General features: G+C 36.2%; 1 protein-coding gene across 3 annotated transcripts in view; it reads left to right on the top strand.

The window, feature by feature from the left end:
* LOC127790235 (1,4-alpha-glucan-branching enzyme 1, chloroplastic/amyloplastic-like) overlaps nucleotides 1-21,013 on the top strand; it is a 93,096-nt gene that overhangs the window by 44,758 nt on the left and 27,325 nt on the right. For all 3 annotated transcript variants that reach the window (XM_052319569.1, XM_052319568.1, XM_052319570.1), the window contains exons 7-16: nucleotides 554-634; nucleotides 2,823-2,939; nucleotides 3,636-3,719; nucleotides 5,566-5,687; nucleotides 5,837-5,956; nucleotides 9,739-9,868; nucleotides 9,982-10,092; nucleotides 12,172-12,300; nucleotides 15,527-15,630; nucleotides 20,312-20,456. In XM_052319569.1, the coding sequence (XP_052175529.1) occupies nucleotides 554-634; nucleotides 2,823-2,939; nucleotides 3,636-3,719; nucleotides 5,566-5,687; nucleotides 5,837-5,956; nucleotides 9,739-9,868; nucleotides 9,982-10,092; nucleotides 12,172-12,300; nucleotides 15,527-15,630; nucleotides 20,312-20,456 (1,143 nt within the window). The remainder of the gene's footprint in view (nucleotides 1-553; nucleotides 635-2,822; nucleotides 2,940-3,635; nucleotides 3,720-5,565; nucleotides 5,688-5,836; nucleotides 5,957-9,738; nucleotides 9,869-9,981; nucleotides 10,093-12,171; nucleotides 12,301-15,526; nucleotides 15,631-20,311; nucleotides 20,457-21,013) is intronic.

The following is a 21,013-nucleotide window of genomic DNA, read 5'->3' as shown; positions in this document are numbered from 1 at the left end:
TAATCCCGTATTTTTGATGGAAAATTGTTTAGTTAATGATAATGTCGGAAGGGGTCCGCACGATATTGTTTCTTAATTATTATTCTCACTCATATAACTTAGTCAGCTTGTACACATACATATGTGTGTAAGTTGAGGATAATGACAAGATGTATTTATACATGAATGTGATCCAGATGCATGAATACTGACTATGCAATGAATGCATGCTTTAATGCTTCAATTAATCTTAATTTAAGTAATTTCCAACAGTTTCTATGATTCAGTGAAGGAAGATATTAATGTGCACTAACTAACAGGGAGCCGGATTTTGTATTGCATCACTGGAAATATCAGATTATTTTCAAAATAATTCCAATATTGCTTCTATTGGATATTCATAAAACCATTTATGTAGGCTGGTAAAAGCGTGCAAGCCAATGGGCATTATATGAGTTTGATTCAATGATCTCCTATGATTGTGCAAACTTTTTGTGCTATTTCCTAAATAGTTCCAGTTAATGTTGTCTATTGACCAATTACAGAATGAAACTAATTGAAAGTTTGTGGACAGAATGAGTTTGGAGTGTGGGAGATCTTTTTGCCTAACAATGCAGATGGTTCTCCACCAATCCCTCATGGTTCAAGAGTGAAGGTAATATTTTCACCTGGATGAGCTTGTAAAATGGTAATAGAATTTCAGATCACATTGTGATTTTGATGTTTATGCTGTAAAAAAAATAAAGATAAAAATAATTGGATTGCGTCTTCCTATTATGGTTTAAAGATTTAGTATAGTTGGTGGTTACCAATCCAACATGGTGGGAGAGCAAGCAAAGGTTCTAGTTCAAATGTAACTGCATACCAATCAATTGTAATGTCACATATTTGGCTTGCCAATGAACAAGAGTCTAGCTGCAGTGAGGGGCAGATACAAATTATATTACACTGTATTACTTCGCATATTGAAGATATAAATAATTAGGTTATCTTTCTCTCTAGCAATTTTGAGTCTTTAGATGAGTTGGTGGTTAATAATTCAACAATTTATAATTCTTTAGTTTCTTAATGGGAAACAATTCTAAAAGATCATTTCTCTTTTCTGAGCTATTTAATGCATGCCAATCATTTTGATTTATGAAGTTCTTCTATTCCATGATTGTTTTTTAGTGCATATGGCTCTATAAGTGGTGCTGCTCAGAATATTTTCTTTGTTGATTATGTTCTTTAACTTTCCAGGATAACCTTTGCAAAACACACCCTTTATTATGATGATTAGGCTTTTAGATGAGTTGGTGAATAACAATACAACAGTTTTTCAATTATTAGTTTCTAAATGGGAAGAAAGCTGAAATAAAAAGTTGTTTTGTTTCTCCAAGCAATTTAATAAATCCCAATCTTTCTTATTTTGATGTCAACTTTCTGATTGTGTTCTCTAACTTCAAGGAATGACTTGTGTTGAACAAAGTGCACTCTTCAGTGTTCTGGTTGTGAATTTGTATGCCCTTGAACATCATTTATATGAAAACAGATGTAGAGATTTTGTCAAAAATATGGTAATCGCTCCAATTGGAACACACATTTCTTGCTTTGTTGGCAAGATAGAGTCTGGTTGATGATGTCCTTTAATAAACTTTTTGGGTGGTCAGAAGTAGAATGAAAGAAAGAGTCAGCTGAGTACTGTGCTTCACCTTTACTACCTTGGTAGCTGTGTCTGGGTCCCCTTTATTGGTGGGAAAAGTAGGGTGGTTGATTTAAGAATCATGCTGATTAACCTCTATCGCCTTTTTGGTGGTGAATAAAATGTACAATTTGGATATGCTATATGTTGTATGTGGTGTAAATAAAACTTTTTCTCTTTTGCAAGGGCGGTAATCCCAAAACTTTTTCTCTTTTATGTTTATGTTTTTGTTTTTCTTTCCACCAATGGAGTGGTTGAATTAGATGGATAGTGGGATAGGAGTTCTAAATTCAACAGCAATGACTTTTTGGGCCCATTTGGCCATCCTTTTTTCTACATGACCAAATTTTAGAGATTAAAGTGAAAAATTAATTCCAGGATGGGATGTTGGGGGACAATTTGTCCAGGGTCATCCACTCCCTGCTATCTCCCCTATTCTCATCTGCAGAACAAGTCAAAAACCACAGCCATGTTACCGTGTAGACTATTTCTGGTATCATATGCTAATTGCCCTTTTTTTTTATGGTTCACTGATGTCTCAGGTATAACTGTATGGTTGTATCACATGGTAGAAGCGTTAAAGATTCCTAATTTTTTATGCAGATCTTTCCAGCATTTCACTTATGCTGACACTGATCTAAAATTCACTTCTTCTGATGTGTTTAAATTGATTTCTAGGTAGGTAGAATTTCTGATGTGGGTATCTTTACTAAAACCCAAGTTACATTTGCTGCCTGATATGTTCCATCCATCATGGAACTCACATGAGTACTGAGTTTTGTTATGGAGTTGTCACGAGTTCCTGATAAGTCTTCTGCTCTTGCAGATTTGACCATTTCAGCTTTTGTTAGTTTCAATCTTACCAATGGACCAGTACTAATAGGCTCTGTATACAGATGTATAGCTAGCTTAATTGCTGTAAGAATTTGACACTGTTAATTGGTAGAAGTTGATCTCATACTTTGACACAAAACAATATGCAGTTCAATTTCACCACTTGTGGTTTATTAAGTTCTGACTTGGGTATGCACTAACACTTTGGGCATGCTGATTAGGGTTTGTGATTCAGTCTGTACAGTGTCGTAACTTTTCTTAGCAGGCACCATGTTATCAAGTCTTTGTTTTTATGCTTCTAACATGGCTATTTTAACTATGACTGTAGATCCGCATGAATACTCCATCTGGTATTAAAGACTCCATTCCTGCTTGGATAAAATTCTCTGTACAGGCTCCTGGAGAAATTCCTTATAATGGGATATACTATGACCCTCCAGAGGAGGTAGTGTTCCGCATATTCATCCTGTTGATTTTTCTGCATGCTCAATTGAATCCAGTATTCGGAATTACTTGATTCTGTGGAAAAGATGGTTTAAAGAAGTAGAAAGGAGGAAATAATAATATTATCTGGTGGCTTATGCAAGCAATTTTGAGAACGTTCAAATAATGAGAGAAAAATAATGATATGTTGATTTGTAATGTTAGAAGATTCAAGTTTAAAAACTTTTTTGTCCCCTTTTTATTTCTGTTTTTCAAGGGGGGAAAAAAGAAAAAGAAGGGCCTGTTCAGTTGTAGAAAACATTTCCTAATTTTCCAACTCCAGTTTTCTATGAATGATTGAATCTGTAATTGGAAAACAGAAAACTCAATTTTCCAAACTTTTTAACTTAATATTATGAATTGGAAAATATAAAAAATATGTTCTCTAAATTTTTTCGAAATGAACGCTATTACTTTTTGAAACATAAAATTTTAGGACTTGTTTAGTTGAAAATTAGAAAATGTTTTCTACAACTGAAGAGGCTCAAAATGTTTGCGAAACTTCGATTGATTGTTGTAAACTTGTAGTTCATTGAGGAATACTTTCATGCAGTAACAAAAGTTTTGCAAGACCATAAAGTCAAAAAGTTTTACTTTTTTCTAATAATTTTTTCCATTCTGTATTTTGCTAATGACTCTCTTGTCACTTTCTTTATAGGAACAATATATATTTAAACATCCTCGGCCAAAGAAACCAAAGTCTCTAAGGATATATGAATCACACGTTGGAATGAGTAGTACGGTGTGGATTACTCCCTCTCTCTTACTTGGTGCTTATAGTTTGTGCATATTTACTTTTCCTATCTTAGATATGTCATTGTCCATGAAATGGTAAAACACATTTATTCTTAGATTTTTTATGCATGTGGGAAGTTTTTAACTTATTTTATCCATAATATATGAAGAAAACTATCTTCATTGTAGTGCTTGGGTCTGGGACAATTTTAGCCACTTATTTATTTATTATTTTCTGCAGTTTCCTTGAGTGATAATGTTTATGCAGTTTGCCTTTTCTTTTGCCTGTACTTGTTGAGAAATTTAAACTTCTATGATGCTTGTGGGGTTACTAAACCATTTTGCATAGCTTGTTTTCACCACGTCATTTACCATTGAACTGTATGTTGATGAAAAAATGATGCTCAATTTATTGAGAGCATGTGAATAGTGACTCAGCTTTTGATCATAGCTAGTGATGGTTTGAATCTTGTAGAGTTCTGTGGTTGAGTGATGTTTGAGAAGTCAAAAATTTCCCGTGATATATTTTGTTATTACCTCCCAATCACTTGGGAAAATTGTTTACTAGCGTTATCATTATTATAAATGGCCTTACACAAGATATATGGATTGAGATGATAGGAAAGCTAGAAATTCATATAGTTGAACCACCTAGTGGGATTCTGGCTTGGGATTGTGTTGTTGTATTGTTATCATTGTCTGTATTGTGTGTGTATCAGTTTTACTTTGAACTTGAAAAAGGGGCTAAAGCCTGAAGTCCTCCAGATGTATACTAATTAAGCAGACATATGTTATATATCTTATAACTAAATGCTACCATAGCAAAAAGGTTCCAGCATAAGAATTGAAGAATAAAATGAACATTTTCCTAAAACACGGTTCATTCAAACTAGATTGGAGGTCCTCTTGATGTGGGACAGCAAGAAAGATTGCAGAAAGTTGGGGAAGAAGAGAACAAAGTCGAAGAGGGAAGAGAAGAGATCTGGGGAAGAAGAAGAGTGGGAAAGTGAGAATTCAGTAAGGCAAGAAATCCTCAATTGTGTACCAAATCAATCATCTCTTTGATTACATCACTATTGTTTATATATAGGCTGAAGTTTAACTAAAAGATAAATCAAATTTCCAAACAAATCTTACAAAAAATAAAACCTAAAATCGACAAAAAAATAAAAGCTGAAATTTAAATAAATGTTACTAAAAATAAAAGCTGAAATCTGAATAAATATTTCTAAAAATAAAACCTGAAATTTAAAATCTAGTAAAAAATTAATCAAATTTTCTATTAATTTTCTCTCAGTAGGAGAAAACTTGATCTTGAGTTCTGTTGGAACTTTGCTTCTCAATCACCCTACCATAAAGTGGTTTGATGGCCTTATCTTGCGAACCTTCCGTCTTTCCTATGTTAGCTGATGGTTCAGGAATCAGGATTAGTTTTTTTGCTTTCTGCTTTTTGTGCTTTTTAGGGGAAGGATCAGGACTTTGGTGTTTGGTCACTTCTTCCCCATCTGATATTGAGTCATGTCCAAGAAAATTCCATTTTTAAGGTTTAACAATTCTTCATAGCCATCTATATATAAAACCTTATGCTTCTTTTTAGCAGGATCAAATGAACCAATAACACCATGAATCCAACCCACTAATGCCTATTTATTATTTTAGAACTAGCTGATAGACCTATATCCTTTATAGTTCTTTCCATTTAATTTCTGGGTTAAATTCCCTTTCACTCAAGAAGTTCAAATTATTGAAATGGTTTGATCTAGTTCAGGAAAATTTTCTGTATCTTTCCTTTTGGTCTTTCAATTGATCCAAATGCTTCTTGTCTTAGATGAATCTATGACTTTGAGATGCAGGAACCAATTATAAACACATATGCAAACTTTAGAGATGATGTTCTACCTCGGATCAAAAGACTAGGTTATAATGCTGTGCAGATAATGGCTATTCAAGAGCATTCATATTATGCTAGCTTCGGGTAATTTGCATTGATATACATATTTATTTCATTCTTGTAAGAACACAGCATAGTTCTCAAGATGTGGTATGGCTGTATTCTACATTCTTGGGTCCTGTAAACTTATTATTATTTACTGAAAGATGTATAATTTTATTTGTCTGCCTCAGGTATCACGTCACTAATTTCTTTGCACCCAGTAGCCGCTTTGGAACTCCTGATGATCTTAAATCGTTGATAGATAGAGCTCATGAGTTAGGTCTGCTTGTTCTCATGGATATTGTGCACAGGTAATTTTTAACTTTTCTGCTCACACCGTTCTAGCAAATTTAAGATTTACCAGTGCTATTGCCCTCCTGTTGTAAAATATTTCTTTTTTTTTTTGGGTGATGAATTAGCATTTATGGTCAGTTTGGTGGGTACAGATGTACAAGAACATCTACCAATGCATGCCTCTTAAAGTGTATGGTACTAAAATATTCTTTTTCTTGTGATAAATTAACATTTATATTCAATTTTGTGGGTGCAGATGTACAAAAACATCTGCCAATGCATGCATGTTTAAGTGCACTCACATAACATTTTAGATGATAAAGAGATTTGTTTTTCCTCTACGATCAGATCAAATGAGAGAATGTAGGAGGACAAGGTATTATTTGAATGATAGTAGAATGATGAACAATATATATCCAGCTTGACAAGGAAGCTTATGACCACACTTGCTGGGATTTCCTGTTGTGCATGCCTCAGAGAATGGGGTTTGGTCTAGAATGGCATAATTGGGTTAAGTTTTGCATACCTATTGTGATGCAGAACAACCAGAAATTTGTGAAGGATTGAAGGAGAGAATAATTGAGAGAGAAAAGAAGAGAAGGCCCGAGAGATAGAGAGAGGAGACATTCAAGGAGAGTAAATCATATTCAATATTGATCCAAAGTGCACGATATCTGATTACATCACAATCCTATTCACAGCCTGCAATGATAACTAGAAGATACCTATTCTAACTACGATCATCTCAAAAAAAATTAATAGATAAAATCTAAAATGTCACGTGTTGTTAGGCTTTCCATGTTTCCAAAATGGGTCTTGCATTTTTTTCCCCATGGTGTATAGCCTAGAGGATTGACGTAGGGGATTCCCCCCTGGCTTCCTTTATTTATTTTAGTTGTGGAATCTCTTAGGCTGTTGTGCAGAAGTAGAGATGTTGGGCTGGATTAGTGATTTTCAAGGTTAGTAACTAACAAGGGGTTAGAATCGGGATGTCTTACCTGCCTTTGCAGGTAATACTATTATTTTCAACTAGGGTTGGCAATGGTTCGGTTTGGTTTCAGTTTTTGCTAAAACCATAACCAAACCAAACTTAAAATACTAAAACCAAAACCAAACCATTAACCCATTGGTTTTAAAAATTAAAAACCATAACCAAACCATTTGGTTTCGGTTCGGTTTCGGTTTTAACCATGGTTTTTTTAGTTTGATCCATACCAACAAATAAAGACAAACTCTTGCAAGTAGCATTCACAAAAACTTGTTGATCTGCATGCACTACATTATGTCTTTCACAGTTGTGGCAACTAACAATAACATTATGCAAACATATATCTAACTATTAGATGAAAATCCTAACATTAACCTAGAGGTGTCAAAAGGGCCGGGCCGGCCCGGCCTGAGTCGGCCCACGGGCTTTTTAAACGGGCCGGGCCCTTAGCCCACAGGGCCTAGCGGGCCGGGCCCGGTGGGCCCGACCCTTTTTTTCTTTTTTCTTTTTAAAATAATTTTTTAAAAATAATGCATATAATATATACATATATAAATATCAAAATAATACATATATAAAAATCAATTTTTTTCTTTTTAAAATATTTTCTATCTTAATTCTTAAGTTTTAAATATTATTTCATCATTTTATATTTCAAAATTCTATATGCCTTATAAATTTTCTTGTGAATTGATATGAAAAATAATGTACATATGAAAAGGAGAATGTTTATTTATAATTTAAATATATAAAAAATTTTAAATAAATTGATGGTTATTATTTATAAATATTGCGAAATGTAAATTTTTTAGTATCCAATATCAATAATTACTAAAGAATAACAAAATTTTAAAAAAAAATGAGTGAGGGCCTAACTGACTGGCCTATAAGGGCCTCATGGGCCCGGCCCATAAGGGCCCAACGGGCTGGGCCATGGGTCGGGCCCTTAGCTGGGCCGGGCCGGCCCATGGGCCTAATTTCTTTGCCCCGCCCGACCCTTTTGACACCTCTACATTAACCCCATGCTTTTGGCTTCAAATTGACTGTGCCTCCTAAATTGCAATAATTTAATTTATTTATACATCTAAGTGACAAACACAAACACACCCACAATATATATTAATATTTGATAAAAAAAATCGATGCAAGTGCGGAGGGAGGAAACAAAAAGTTCGACCTTCCAATTCATTGTAGTAAGGGGAAAAAGAATCAAAACGGAGGAGTAAAAAAAGAAATAACAAACACAAACACATTCTTAAACATTACAGATTTACATAAAATTCATTATAGAATGAAAGTTAGATTAGATTTAGGCATTTGCGCATCAATCAGACCAAAATAATAAATCAAGTCAGAAACTCTAATTTGTGAGTTACCGAGAGAGAGAGAGAGGGGAGAGGGAGGGAGAGAGGGAGACCTTGCTATCGGCGTACAGAGATAAATTGCATAAGGCAATTCAAGTGTGATGCTCAGAAAACGAAGGTTCACGACTCCCGACTCGCTTGGTCGACGCTTCTTGTGTTTCGATTATTGCTCTCAAAATTGTATTTGTATTACAGAGAGGGCGAGATAGGTAGCAAGCAAGAGTGAGGGCGAGCAACAGAACGGATCGAGAGAGAAGGGGAGAGGGAGAAGGGTTTGTTGTTGTTTGCAGGAGGGGGCGGAGCGAGACCAAGAGTGAGGTAGAGAGCGAGGGCGAGCGCCAGCGAGTGGGGCCGAAAACAAGGGCGAGCGAGAGCAATAGAGGCAGAGAGCGAGGGCGAGCACAAGAAAGAGGGGTCGAGCCCTAGCGAGAGCAAGAGAGAGCCAGCGAGGGCGAGCAAGAGGGAGAGTGAGAGCAAGACTCCAAGAGAGAGGTAGAGAGCGAGGGCGAGTGCTAGCGGACGAGCAAGAGAGCGAGAGGCAGCGAGGGTGAGAGAGAGTGAGAGCGAGGTCGAGAGAGGAAGGAGAAGAGAAGGGTTTGCAAGTGGGGTGGGGTGGGTTTGGGGCTGGGTTTTGCAGCTGCCCCTCTAATATATAATATATATATTTATATATTCGGTTCGGTTTGGTTTGGTTCGGTTACCCATATAACGGTTCGGGTTTTGCCAAACCATATCTATTGAAACAGTGTTCGGTTTTTTCCCAAACCAAACCATTACTCAGTCAAATGGTTTTTAACCGCGTTGACCGGTTCGGTTTCAGTTCGGTTCCCCACAGTTCTGGTTGCAATTGCCATCCCTATTTTCAACCATCCCTAGTTTAGCGACTCGGGCCTTTTGACAGTATTGTCAGGGTACTCCACACAATCCTAACTCATGGTTAGCTCCAAGCATTCTATCTTTGTCTAAAGTTGCTGGATAGTGGATCTGACTGGTTTTGATAGTACATCATGGACACTAACTAAAAAGTACTAGTTGAAGTTAATCTTGGGCTTGTGAGTCAAGTGATATTCTCTAAACTTTTTATTGCATTATTAATATGGGATTGGATTGTGATAGCAGGGCTGTTATCTATGAATTTTTGGAATTCAATTGACTGCATACAGGACCATCAGATTCTATAACCTTTATCAGTGCTTTTGGAGGGGTGGGGGGTTATGTATTGCTTTCATATTGCAATTCATTTTGAGGAAGGAGGGATGGCCAAGAACAGGAAACAGATTTTTAATCTCTATCATGTATTGATCATTGCTGTATATTGTTTATAATGTTATGGCAACAAAACAATCTCTATTGTGTCTTGATCATTGTTGTTTATTCTTTATAATGCTGCATTAACTGTTTAGTTCCGTCGTACTCTCTGCCTAACTGGAACACTTAATGATTTCAGCCATGCTTCAAATAATACGTTGGATGGGCTGAACATGTTTGATGGAACTGATAGTCACTACTTCCACTCCGGATCAAGGGGTTACCACTGGATGTGGGATTCTCGTCTTTTTAACTTTGGACATTGGGAGGTATGGACAAATTTCTGAGTCATGGTGATGCAATGAAATTTAGTTTTTCTATTAATTTCTATAGGCTTAACTCTTTTTTTTTTTTTTTGGTGTGGGGGCACTTGCCATTTTAGGTACTAAGGTTTCTTCTTTCAAATGCAAGATGGTGGCTGGAGGAATACAAGTTTGATGGGTTCAGATTTGATGGTGTTACTTCCATGATGTATACCCACCATGGTTTGCAGGTACGAGTAAACTATCACAGAAGTACACCTGTGAAAGCTGCTACATAGAAATGAAGCTCTAGCCAATTCTTAATACTCAACTCAAGCTTGGTGTGTGAGGCGTGGTTATGTTTAATGTCAGAAATGGTCTTAAAAGCTGGCTGAGTCTGCTTTAAGCTAATTAGTGTCCTGTAATTACCTGGTTGTTCCTTTCCTCTCCTTGCTCCTTCCCCTTCCTTGCTTGCCTAATGGTCCTGATAGCTACTCAAACCCCGTTCACCACCTTAGCATAATTTTCATTGTAATTTTTTAATTTAAGGCTTGGTCAGTGATTTGCTATTATGATTCTTTATGGATAAGAGGTATCTGTTGTTCTTGGATCCTTCATCTTATGTTATAATTGTATCTCATTTTTATAGTTATTTGTAAGAGGACAAGCTTGGTAGTAATGCTACGGTTTCTCTTTTGTGATTGGAAGGGTAATGCTATGACCCTTGCAAAGTGAGGTGCCTCATCTTCTGTAGACACCCTCTTTTATATTTATTTATAATTGATTATGTGTGAACTTCAAAAGATACTGATTTGGGGTTTTTTTTTTTTTTTTGGGGGGGGGGGGGGGGGGGGGGGGGGGCGCTAGAAGCTTAGGCTGCTATAGTTATATTGTCCTTTTAAAATTAGTCTATTCCTATATTTTTATGTTTGCTTGTTGCTTCTTTCTTCTTGTATTTTTGGGTGTTCTAATATTCTTCATGAATTGGAAAGAATGAAATGCTCATGGTTCATGCCTTAAAGGTGAGATGTAGGATAAAAATAGATCATTCTTCATGGAGGTTTTGACAGGCATTTCAGTTTTTATTTTCTGTTTTCATTCCCATTTTTTTGTTAATGTAAATGTAAGTAGTTTCGTTTTCAAAAAATGAAAACAAGAAAAAACCGCTTTCAAAATTTTCATTTTGCTTTCATTTTCTTCTCCTCCCCTACTCTCCCACAATGGGTTCTTCTCTGATACACTTTGTAGTAGTGTTGCAATTACCAGAAGCCATGGGGTGTTGGCAACTCTAATTGGAGTCACCAGTGACTCACTGGTGAACTTCAGTGACTCTAGTTGCCAACTACAGGAAGGGTAGGGAGGTAAAAATACAAAAAAACAAAAAGTCAAAATGCTGACTAAATCCTATGGTGCATTGACTTTGTTACTTCAGTTAGTGGGTGTTGGAGAGTCCTAGCTGCTAAGGAATTATCAGAAAAGAAGAAACCGTAGCTGATATGCAGCAAGAGAAGGATAATCCAGTGAAGATAAGGATCAAGTGCAGTGAAGATAAACTCCTAAAAATCAGGATAAATAATAGGAGAAGATAGGAGTAAAATTAGCTATTATCTTGATTAATTTATTCTCTAAAATCTGTTGTACATTATCTCCTAAATAGTAGGACTAGATAGCATAGAATCTTGTATAAGTAGAGTTCCTATCATTGAATGAAAGTATCGAGAATTTTCATCTCATTGCTCAATCCAAATCCTATGTTCCTGGTTTAGGAACTGATTGTGTTTAGTGGGTAAGGCTGAAATCTTCAATTTTTACAAATATGTTGAGCTCCTGAATTATGATATATCTCAAGACTAGATAAAGGAGGAGGATTACATTAGGTAGTGACGACCAGCATAAGACTAGATAAAGGAGGAGGATTGCATTAGGTAGTGACGACCAGCATAAAACTTGTTGGAGCACCCAACCCCAAAAACAAAAATAGAATAAAATGAAGGGAGGATAGTTTAAGCAAATCAATGTTCAATAATTTTTTTACTATTATCTTGTGTGATATATAGAACATAAGGCTATAGATAGAAATGATTGGTGTTAGAATTCACGTGGCTATCCACACATAGTGAGATTTAGACTTGATATGTTGTTGTGGAACAAAGCTGAGGAAATTCAACTTCTTGTCAACGATAACAGGGTGTTTCTAATGCTAGCCTTGCCTTGGGATGATACGTTGTTATATTGACAGATATTTAAAATGCTTGCTCCTCTTATATTTATTGAATGGTAATGGGAATCTAACACTTCTCTCTTTCTGTGTGTGTGTTAATTATGGTTAGGTAGCATTTAGTGGAAACTACAATGAGTATTTTGGATTTGCTACTGATGTTGATGCTGTTGTTTATCTGATGCTGGTTAATGATCTTATTCACGGGCTCTTCCCTGAAAGTATTACTGTTGGTGAAGATGTAAGTATATTCTTTCCTTTTAATCATTAGATAATTCTTTATTCTTTATACACCTAGGTGTAATGAGTAACTTGCTCATATATTTTTCTTTTGCCCTTGTTGATATGCTTGACCTTTTTTACATGTATTTGTTGAGGCTGGCCTGCACTTTTGGTGGTGTAGGTGTGTGGCTAAATGCCATATCCCTGTAACTACTCAAAATACAAAGATCACTGCTTGTTTTGGAATCCTCAGGAAATTGGGTGGCTGGTATTTTTGACAATGACTATTACAGATGATGAAAAATTGTCAAAATTGTTATTTTAAAAAGTAACAAAGATTGCCATTATTCCTGGTTCTGTCTTTTCCCTTTGAAAGTTGAAATTGCAATTCTATAAGCCAATGAAGGTTAGTGTTTTAGAGGTGCTAAGAAGAATAGACATTTTGGTGAAGGTGAGAGTTCAGATACAACACTAATTGAACACTTCCAATTGCTTGTAGGACACTCATCCAATTTTATTTTATTAGTTTTTAATATATTTACTACCAATCACCCTATAAACACTCGGGACACTCTGTCCATCACAAGATGTAGCTTTCATGCAGTTTAACAAATTAGAACCATCTTATACTGTTAAAAATTGAAGTTAAGAATCAACATGAAATAAAAAATATGTATGTCTATTGGTCTTCCCTCATATATTCCGGAAAATTTAGTAATCTTATATTCCGGAAAATTTAAAAAAGGGTTTTGTTCCATATATATTATACATTTTAATCTTATTTATTTTGTACTAATATGATGTGAATTATTTGTATGCATGTGTTTAAAATATAATTTTTTATTCGACACACCCTTGCATATCATGTCTTAATCTTTTCAAAGCATACTGTGTCAGCCTGTCTGTTTTATGTTGTCCATGTCTTGTGTCCCTATTTGTGCTTCTTTTAGAGGAGGAATAGTTGTGCAACAATCGCCATGCATTCCTTCCCATGTGTGGAGCACTAAAAGAGGGTACCTCTATTTGGTTAATTACGGTTATCAAATACTGGAAAATAGGGTATTAAATAAAAAGTAGGCACTATTCCTCCTCCAGAGTTCTGCCCAACCCAAAAGACCTGGGATGACTCCTCGTTCCACCTCCTGCTCCTCCCCTTAATTTTAACTCCGCTCCTCAGAACTCTTGTCACGACCCTAGGATTTCCTAGGGTTTGAATGGGAAATTGAAGAAGAAAGAACAGAATTGGAGGGAGAAAACAGAACAGAAAGATGGAGAAGAAAGGGGAGAATTTAGACGTACAGAGGGAGAGAGAATGTGTTATTCAATCCACTGATGATTCTCCTATTACTGCTGTAGGTCTCTTATAGAGCCTCTAGCAACAACCATAACAGCAACAACACCCCTAACTAACATAACAACAAGGCAGTACTGTTAGCTGACTCCCTATCCTCCTAACCCCCAGCTAGATAACAACTAATGGCTACTATCAACCCCTTTACTGATTTACCCTTAGGGTTGTGACATCTCTCTTGATATTTCTCCCTAACCTCCTGATCCCAGGTCTGAATGAGCTGAATTTCCATATTTAGAGTGGAAGAATTGCAACAGATTCACAAGACTTCCAGACATCTTCCAAAGGCTCTTTGAGACTAGCTCAGAGTACAGAGACTGTTTACAACAGCATTATTGCTTATGTGGATGTGCAAAGTCATGTTGTTCATGGCAAGATGATGGCTAGTTGGCTATCATAAGAGCATTGGTGATAAGAGTGGTTATTTTGTTTTGTGATGCTAGCAATTAAAGGTGGTGATGGTGCTAAGAGTGCTAATAGTTATGGAGGTCCTCATGGAGGGGTTGCCTTGAATGAAGTTTAAGGAAATGAATTGTCGAAGTGTAGATATTTGCTTAGGAAATTGACTTTGGTTGACTGTGGTGTTTCATCTCTTGTCAAAAGAAGAAAATGAAAACAAAATAAAAACCTCAGGCATTTCTGGTAAAAATTGGGTTAGGACTTGCTAGAGGCTCATACCGCTGGTGCTTGCAACAATCAATGAAAATACTAGCACTGAAGTTCTTGAAATAAAGGTAGAAGAATTGCTGGACCTAGGTTTCAGTCACTTCTCAAATAATCTGAAGCATGTTCAAAGCTCGGCCGAAGTGGAGTTCAGAAAGATGATTGCTACAAATGAGGAATAAGAGACAAATAACCAATAAGGGGATGGCTACCTGCGATGGGCAGGATAAGTGGATACATGCTTTCATCTGTGAACAGTAAGTACTAGAAGCACACATATCCTTTGGTACAAAGTGTTAAAAACTGAGTACTAATATAACTCAAGAAGCACTCAATGATCTCACCGCAATCAATCACAATATAAGATTTAATGACAGAATTGAAAAGATAGAAATGCAAACCAGAAAGTAGTACACCAGATTTATCCTGGTTCATGCCATACACATGGCACTACATCCAGCAGTCCAAGAAGCGAACAATCCACTAAGAACGTAGAAAACAGTACAAGAATATCCCTATCTCTCGCCTCCTCTTGCCTCTCAAATACAATCCTCTAAAGAAGACTACAAGAACTATCTTATCACAGCTCTCTTACTCGCTTCTCACTGCACTCGAACACAAGGGAATGAGATGATGAATGATTGATGATCATATCTGACCTCCACACCCTTCTATTTATAAACTAGAGAGGCGGAACTTCCTAAGGGAAATATCCAACTTACATAAAGTCTAAACTACCCTTATTAATTACAATTAGTTACATTTAGATCCTGCAAACTAACTGCCACCGATCATCTCTATTCCTTCCTGATTTCTTTCCAGAATTCCGGCACATTTTTACTTTGGGCAAAACAATAACACAAAGTAAAATAAAAGAAAGAAAAAATATATAGAAAAGATCATATGTTTAAATTTGAACTAGTTGCCTATTCTCTATCATATTTGTGCCAGCAATGCTGGTGTGGTATTGTTCTATTTTCTATGCACATATGTGCTTATGAGGGACAGGAATGAAAGACAAATGAATGGCAACTTCATAAAATTTAGTCTTAACACATCTGCTATATTGTGAAGGACAATAATAAATGGGAACTTCATAAATTATTGCCAGCAGCGAAAAAATAGATCAGAGGACAACTGTGGAAACTACTGCTACTCAGTAATCACTGTCTGTAGAATGCGATGGCTGGTCTTTGGCCATTTTTATTAAATAACCTCTATTACTTTTCAGGTAAGTGGAATGCCAACATTCTGTATTCCGGTTCAAGATGGTGGGGTTGGATTCGACTATCGCCTGCACATGGCCATAGCAGATAAATGGATAGAGCTTCTCAAGTATGTTGTGAAACTTCCAATGCTTATTACTGAAAGTGTATTGTTATTGTGAGTCTTAAAAATTGATTATTAACTTAGTATTGACAAAAAGTTTGCAACCAAAATGAATGTGATTTCTGTTCTATGGATAACCAAAAACCTTTTATGGAAACAAGAAGGGAAATTGAAAGTTGCAACTCTGAGAAGCCAGATAAATATTAGCTACCATATATCATAGTGTGAATGTTGTAGAATGGCTTTGAAAAACCCATTTATTCTGTCTATATTGCTAGGGAACTTGCCATCCTTTAGTCTTATACCAGGCATGCATCTTAAATGTTTATCCTCGTCACCCCTACTATTATAATTTTATACAAAAAAAAGTGAGTCTATTTGTAGTAAAAAGCGTCAAGGATTTGCATCTACAGAAGGGAGGTTAGATTTATGATATCCTGCAGGAATCTAAAATAGCTACCAGGAAAAGGAGGGAGGGATACAAGTTGATCTGAAAAGAATTGGCAAATTCTTTGATTTGATCAGAATTAAAGAACACTCTGCAAAGTCTTCAATCAACACAAAAGCTCCACCCTGTTGGAGGTTCTTTTTTTTTTTTTTCCTTTGGACTTCTTTACTTGCTTAAACAATTGACATTAAAAAGGAGTACATAAACCAGCTTTCCTTATCCCAACCTGTCACCCGGCCAACCTTATATAGAGCTACCTATATCATAAGAAATGATCATTTCCATACCAAACAACAATAGTAAGTTCGGCAAACTTATTGCCACCTCAAAATGAATAAGAATATATGCAAAGTGGATTCACCTGAAGAGCTGCAGAAACAAAAATTAGCAATAAGCTGTTTTCTACTGATGAGATCATAATTAATGAAATTAGTGATGATGTGGAAGAATATTTAACAAGGTAATTGATTACAATTGTCTAAAGAGTGGAAAGTTTGCTCAAGTATGATGGGACGTTAGTAGGATCAGTGTAAAGGGAAAATTGGTACATTTATCCCCATCTTATGTGTGCAGTACAACTTGCAAGTGTGTATGGTTGCCACATTGAAAATGTTGTGGACAGACGAGATGGCAGAGGTATATGTACTCCTGCATAAATATGCAAGAAGGAGGGAGTCTGCATAAGGGAGAAGGTGGTCACAGTATGGCGGGGTATGATATGTGGTATGGTGGTATGATAGGGTATGTGATGTGGCATGTGTTGTGGTGTGCAGGGTAGTGTAGTTATGTTGTCCATTAAATGGGGATAGATTGGTGTTTCCACCCCACCCTAACCAGTGCCTAGGTAAAACCCTAAATGGAGAGTGTTGTGAACTTTTCCTTGATAGGGCATGTGTGAGGGTGTTACAAGCTTGTGTTGGGGGTTCTCTTGTACGCATGAGGGTGTAGGGTGTGTGAGTTGTCTATATAGCATTGTGTCCCTGTGGCCTTGTTTGCGTGCTAGTAGGAGAGGAGTCTTGTTATTGGAGGTTGTGAAGAGCTTGAAAGAGGATTTTTGGCATATTTCACTACGAGATCACTAATCTTTACATGCATTTGCATAGCATAAGCAGTTTGGTAGTTTGCATGAGATATCATGTAGATTGGCTTGTGATACATGAGTCGATATGTTCAGTAGTGTGTGAGCATGCAAAAAGGTTTTCTGTGTTTATAGGACCAAGCCTTGTGCAATATTTTTCCTCACAGGTTGGACTTTAGGTCATAAGGGTCACCTGAGAAGTGGTTGTCAGCCAGGGGGATGGATTGAGCATGACTGCCTTGTGGCCATAGGGGTACTCATTTAGTGAAAGTGGTTTGTTGGATGGCACTACTTGTTTGTGGTTTACTGAGTTCTCATACCTTATCGCATGTCATTTATTATTTTTAACATATGAAATAGTTGGAGGACAAGAACAAGAGGTGGTCTAGAGGCCTATCCAAGAGGTGTGCATGGCCATATAAGTTATTTATTTTTGGGACTCTATGTCGAAGTATATAACTGTTATAAATCATGTTGTACTCCAATTTTGGTAGCCAATAAGTGCTAAGTGATGTCTATGTTGCAAAATTCACCTCACATATGAGGTTGAAATGGATATTCATGATGCACTCATATTTCTGTTAATTTTCATGTGATTGACATGTTGAGCACCTTTCACATGCTATTTGAGCAGACTGGTTGGGGTTTGCAATATGTGAGCATTGAACAATGGTTGACTATACTTACAGAAAAAAACAATGGTTGACTAGGGTTTGAGTGTTCCCAGTGAGTTATTCTAAGAGTTCATGTAAGGGGAATGTGGTTGGTAAGAAGTAAAGGGTAGGAGGCCAGAGTTCAGGCAGTAAGAGATGAGGAAAGATAGAAAAAGATTATGTATGGTCAGTAGGGCCCGGCTGTTGAATGGCCAGGGAAAGAAGAATATAAAAAGAGGAAATGTAGTTTGGGCTTATCCCTACTACGCAGTAGTGCCTGGATGGTGGGTTCCCAGCTTTGCTATTTGTTTTGCAGTCAACTATGGACATGATATTTGGACAATCAAGATAATAAGATACAGGGTGTGAGGAGTCGATGGAATTGAGGAATTATCTAAAAGACAGAAAATTTTGCCCCCATATTTTATTAATTGAATGAATTTCAAGATGTTTTTATGTTTTAGATAGGGTATTAACATTTGGTAATCAGCAAGGGCCCACAAATTTGGTATCAGAGTTTTGTATTTTGGGGGCACACCCTAAAATTGTGGTATCAGAGGTTTAATTGAGGAAAATTTTTATCAACCCCATAATATCAATGGATAATTGATGGATTAAGGGTAAGTGAGGAAAGTATCCTGCCAGGTGTCCCATGCCTGCAAAAAGGCATGAATATGGTTTCCCTATGGTCTAGATGCCTTTCACGAAACTTACCTTGTCTTACTCAGAAAGAATTCACTTCTAACCTGCCATTTTCTCCCGTCTTGAAATGAATGTAGTCCTTCTGCAGAAGTCCTGAACTTACAAAGCAGATCAAGGAAATTTGTCAAATGGTTGAGCTCCCAGTACTTCACATTTCTACATAACACTACATCCCAAAACACCCTTGATGTGTTATTCAGATATGAACTGCTGTTGAAGCATCTTTATCAACTGCAAGCTGGAAGGTAAAAGGCAAGATTACTTCCAGAATTGTTTACCCACTAGTACTTGTGGCTTTTTATCACTGCTTCCCATTTTCAAACAAACATATCTTGTATTCATCTCCAACCTCTAGATCCCTTTCCCAAGTCCTTTATTAAGCAAAATGTTTACTTCAGACGAGCACTATTGACCCCAAGCACCTCTATCTTGGCTATCACACCTATGATCTAGAATCCATCATTTTTACTAGTATATTTTCTATTTACTTCAGAGATTCTCATTAGGTATAGCCTGCCATATATGCCTAAACCACTTCTTTTTCTCCAATGGTAAGTGTGCTCCTTTAATTGAGAGAAAGAGGATCATAACTTGCAGATGTACAGGCTGAGAAGCATTAATGAATCTGCAAAGGTTCCATAACTGTGTCAACAATGGTCTGAACACTGTCATAGTAAATATCACATTCTTACTCATAAAAGTAGGAAGTCCACCCATCTTTTGTTTCTTCTTCAAATGTGTAAGCTCACAGGTTTTGTACAGGTTTCACCCTTTCCATGGCAGCTTTTTGTTAATATTACATTCTTATACAAGATAAGTGTTTTAGAATGTGGTTTTTCTGGATGGAGACAATATAAGGCTTTTAAAAGCTGATAGAAATTATCTTGAAACAAATTGAAACAAGAGATATTCAAGAATGAATTCTTCTCTCTTGATTTTTTTCATTTGAGCTGATCACATGTATATATACAGGTTTGACAGCTATCTCCTAAGAATTTAAAACAAGGAAAAATCTATCTCCTATAATCAAGGAGATTCTTATTTTTATCTTCTCCTAACAAACCTAACAAACCTATCTTATCTCTTATCTCCTGTAATCAAGGAGATTCTTATTTCTTATCTTCTCCTAACAAACTTATCTTCTTATCTTCTCCTCTCCTCCTCCTTATCTTCTCCTCTAACAAACCTAATCTAATCACTTGAATACCAAAATACAGAAAATAAGAGATAAATATCTAGCAAATCATACATCTCCAACACAAATACTTCTCCCCTACCATGTTCATGTACTAGGTAAAATAAGGTGAGCAGTTCATGTGGCTATATGAATGAAAGGTAAACCACCTTTAATCAGGAAATGGCTAAATGTAGTGATCACCACCATCCATGCATACAAAAGTAAGACTGCGATGGCATGAGTTCAGGAAATTGAGAAAGGTGGGACAAACATTTAAACAATATGAACTTACTATGAACATCTTGATGTCTTAAAATGCTGAATGGCACATTGTAAGAACGGAGTCCCTCAGAATACCCCAGCAAAAAGGCAACTTGGTTTGACAGTGCAGAAAATTAATTATTGACAAGCATCCTATATGAGGTTTATGGCTTTAACACATGGTTTTGGTTGTATTTTCTATTCTGTAATCCAAGTTGATGATTATTAATTGAATGTAAGGAATGATAAACCATTTGAATGTTTATAATATGTAACTATTGGTTCTTGAAGTCGGTATACTACTGGTCTTCATATGTATTCTTACTCCCATATATTTTATGCATACTTTTGTTCTGTTTTTGGAATAGGAAAAGGGATGAGGACTGGAGAGTGGGTGATATTGTTTTCACGCTCACCAATAGAAGGTGGTTAGAGAAATGCATTTCTTACGCTGAAAGTCATGATCAAGCCCTAGTTGGTGATAAGACAATTGCATTTTGGTTGATGGACAAGGTACTTTAACTTCTTTTAGGATTTGCCCATCACTTTGCATGAAGGACATGATGTGAAATATAACAGCCTGTTGTTTTCTGCTGAGAAAGCATTAGTGTCAATTCATGTTTGGAAGTTAAAGGAATGTAAGTTTTATAACTATAACATCCCAAAAATGAATATATTACTCAAGGCAATGATATGGCTGTCATATGTTAATAACTTCCTATGCCATATATAGAGGAACCCAAATCCTTCATAGGGCAGTGCTTCATAGTTGCACATTTCAGATGAAAATTTACTATCCTGCGCAACAAATTTAAAATGGCCAAAATTTCAAGTTGATCTCAACATTTAATAATATTGTTTTTCTTGAGTTTTCTTGAAAACAATTCATAAACTTTCTTTTACACTCATGCATGGGATGATGCCATTAAATTCATAGATAAGAATTATGTGTTCTTCAGCTTTCTTGATATCTAGTCTTATTTTGTAAACCAGACACATGGAACTATTTAATTGATATGGTTTATTCTGGTTATAAGAAAAGGCTTGTTCATTTTTAATTTATAGGTAAG

Source organism: Diospyros lotus, chromosome 14 (assembly GCF_014633365.1).
Source record: "Diospyros lotus cultivar Yz01 chromosome 14, ASM1463336v1, whole genome shotgun sequence".
Taxonomy (NCBI): Eukaryota; Viridiplantae; Streptophyta; class Magnoliopsida; order Ericales; family Ebenaceae; genus Diospyros; species Diospyros lotus.
Note: the sequence above shows the minus strand (reverse complement) of the source record. Positions and strands in the feature narration are given on the sequence as shown.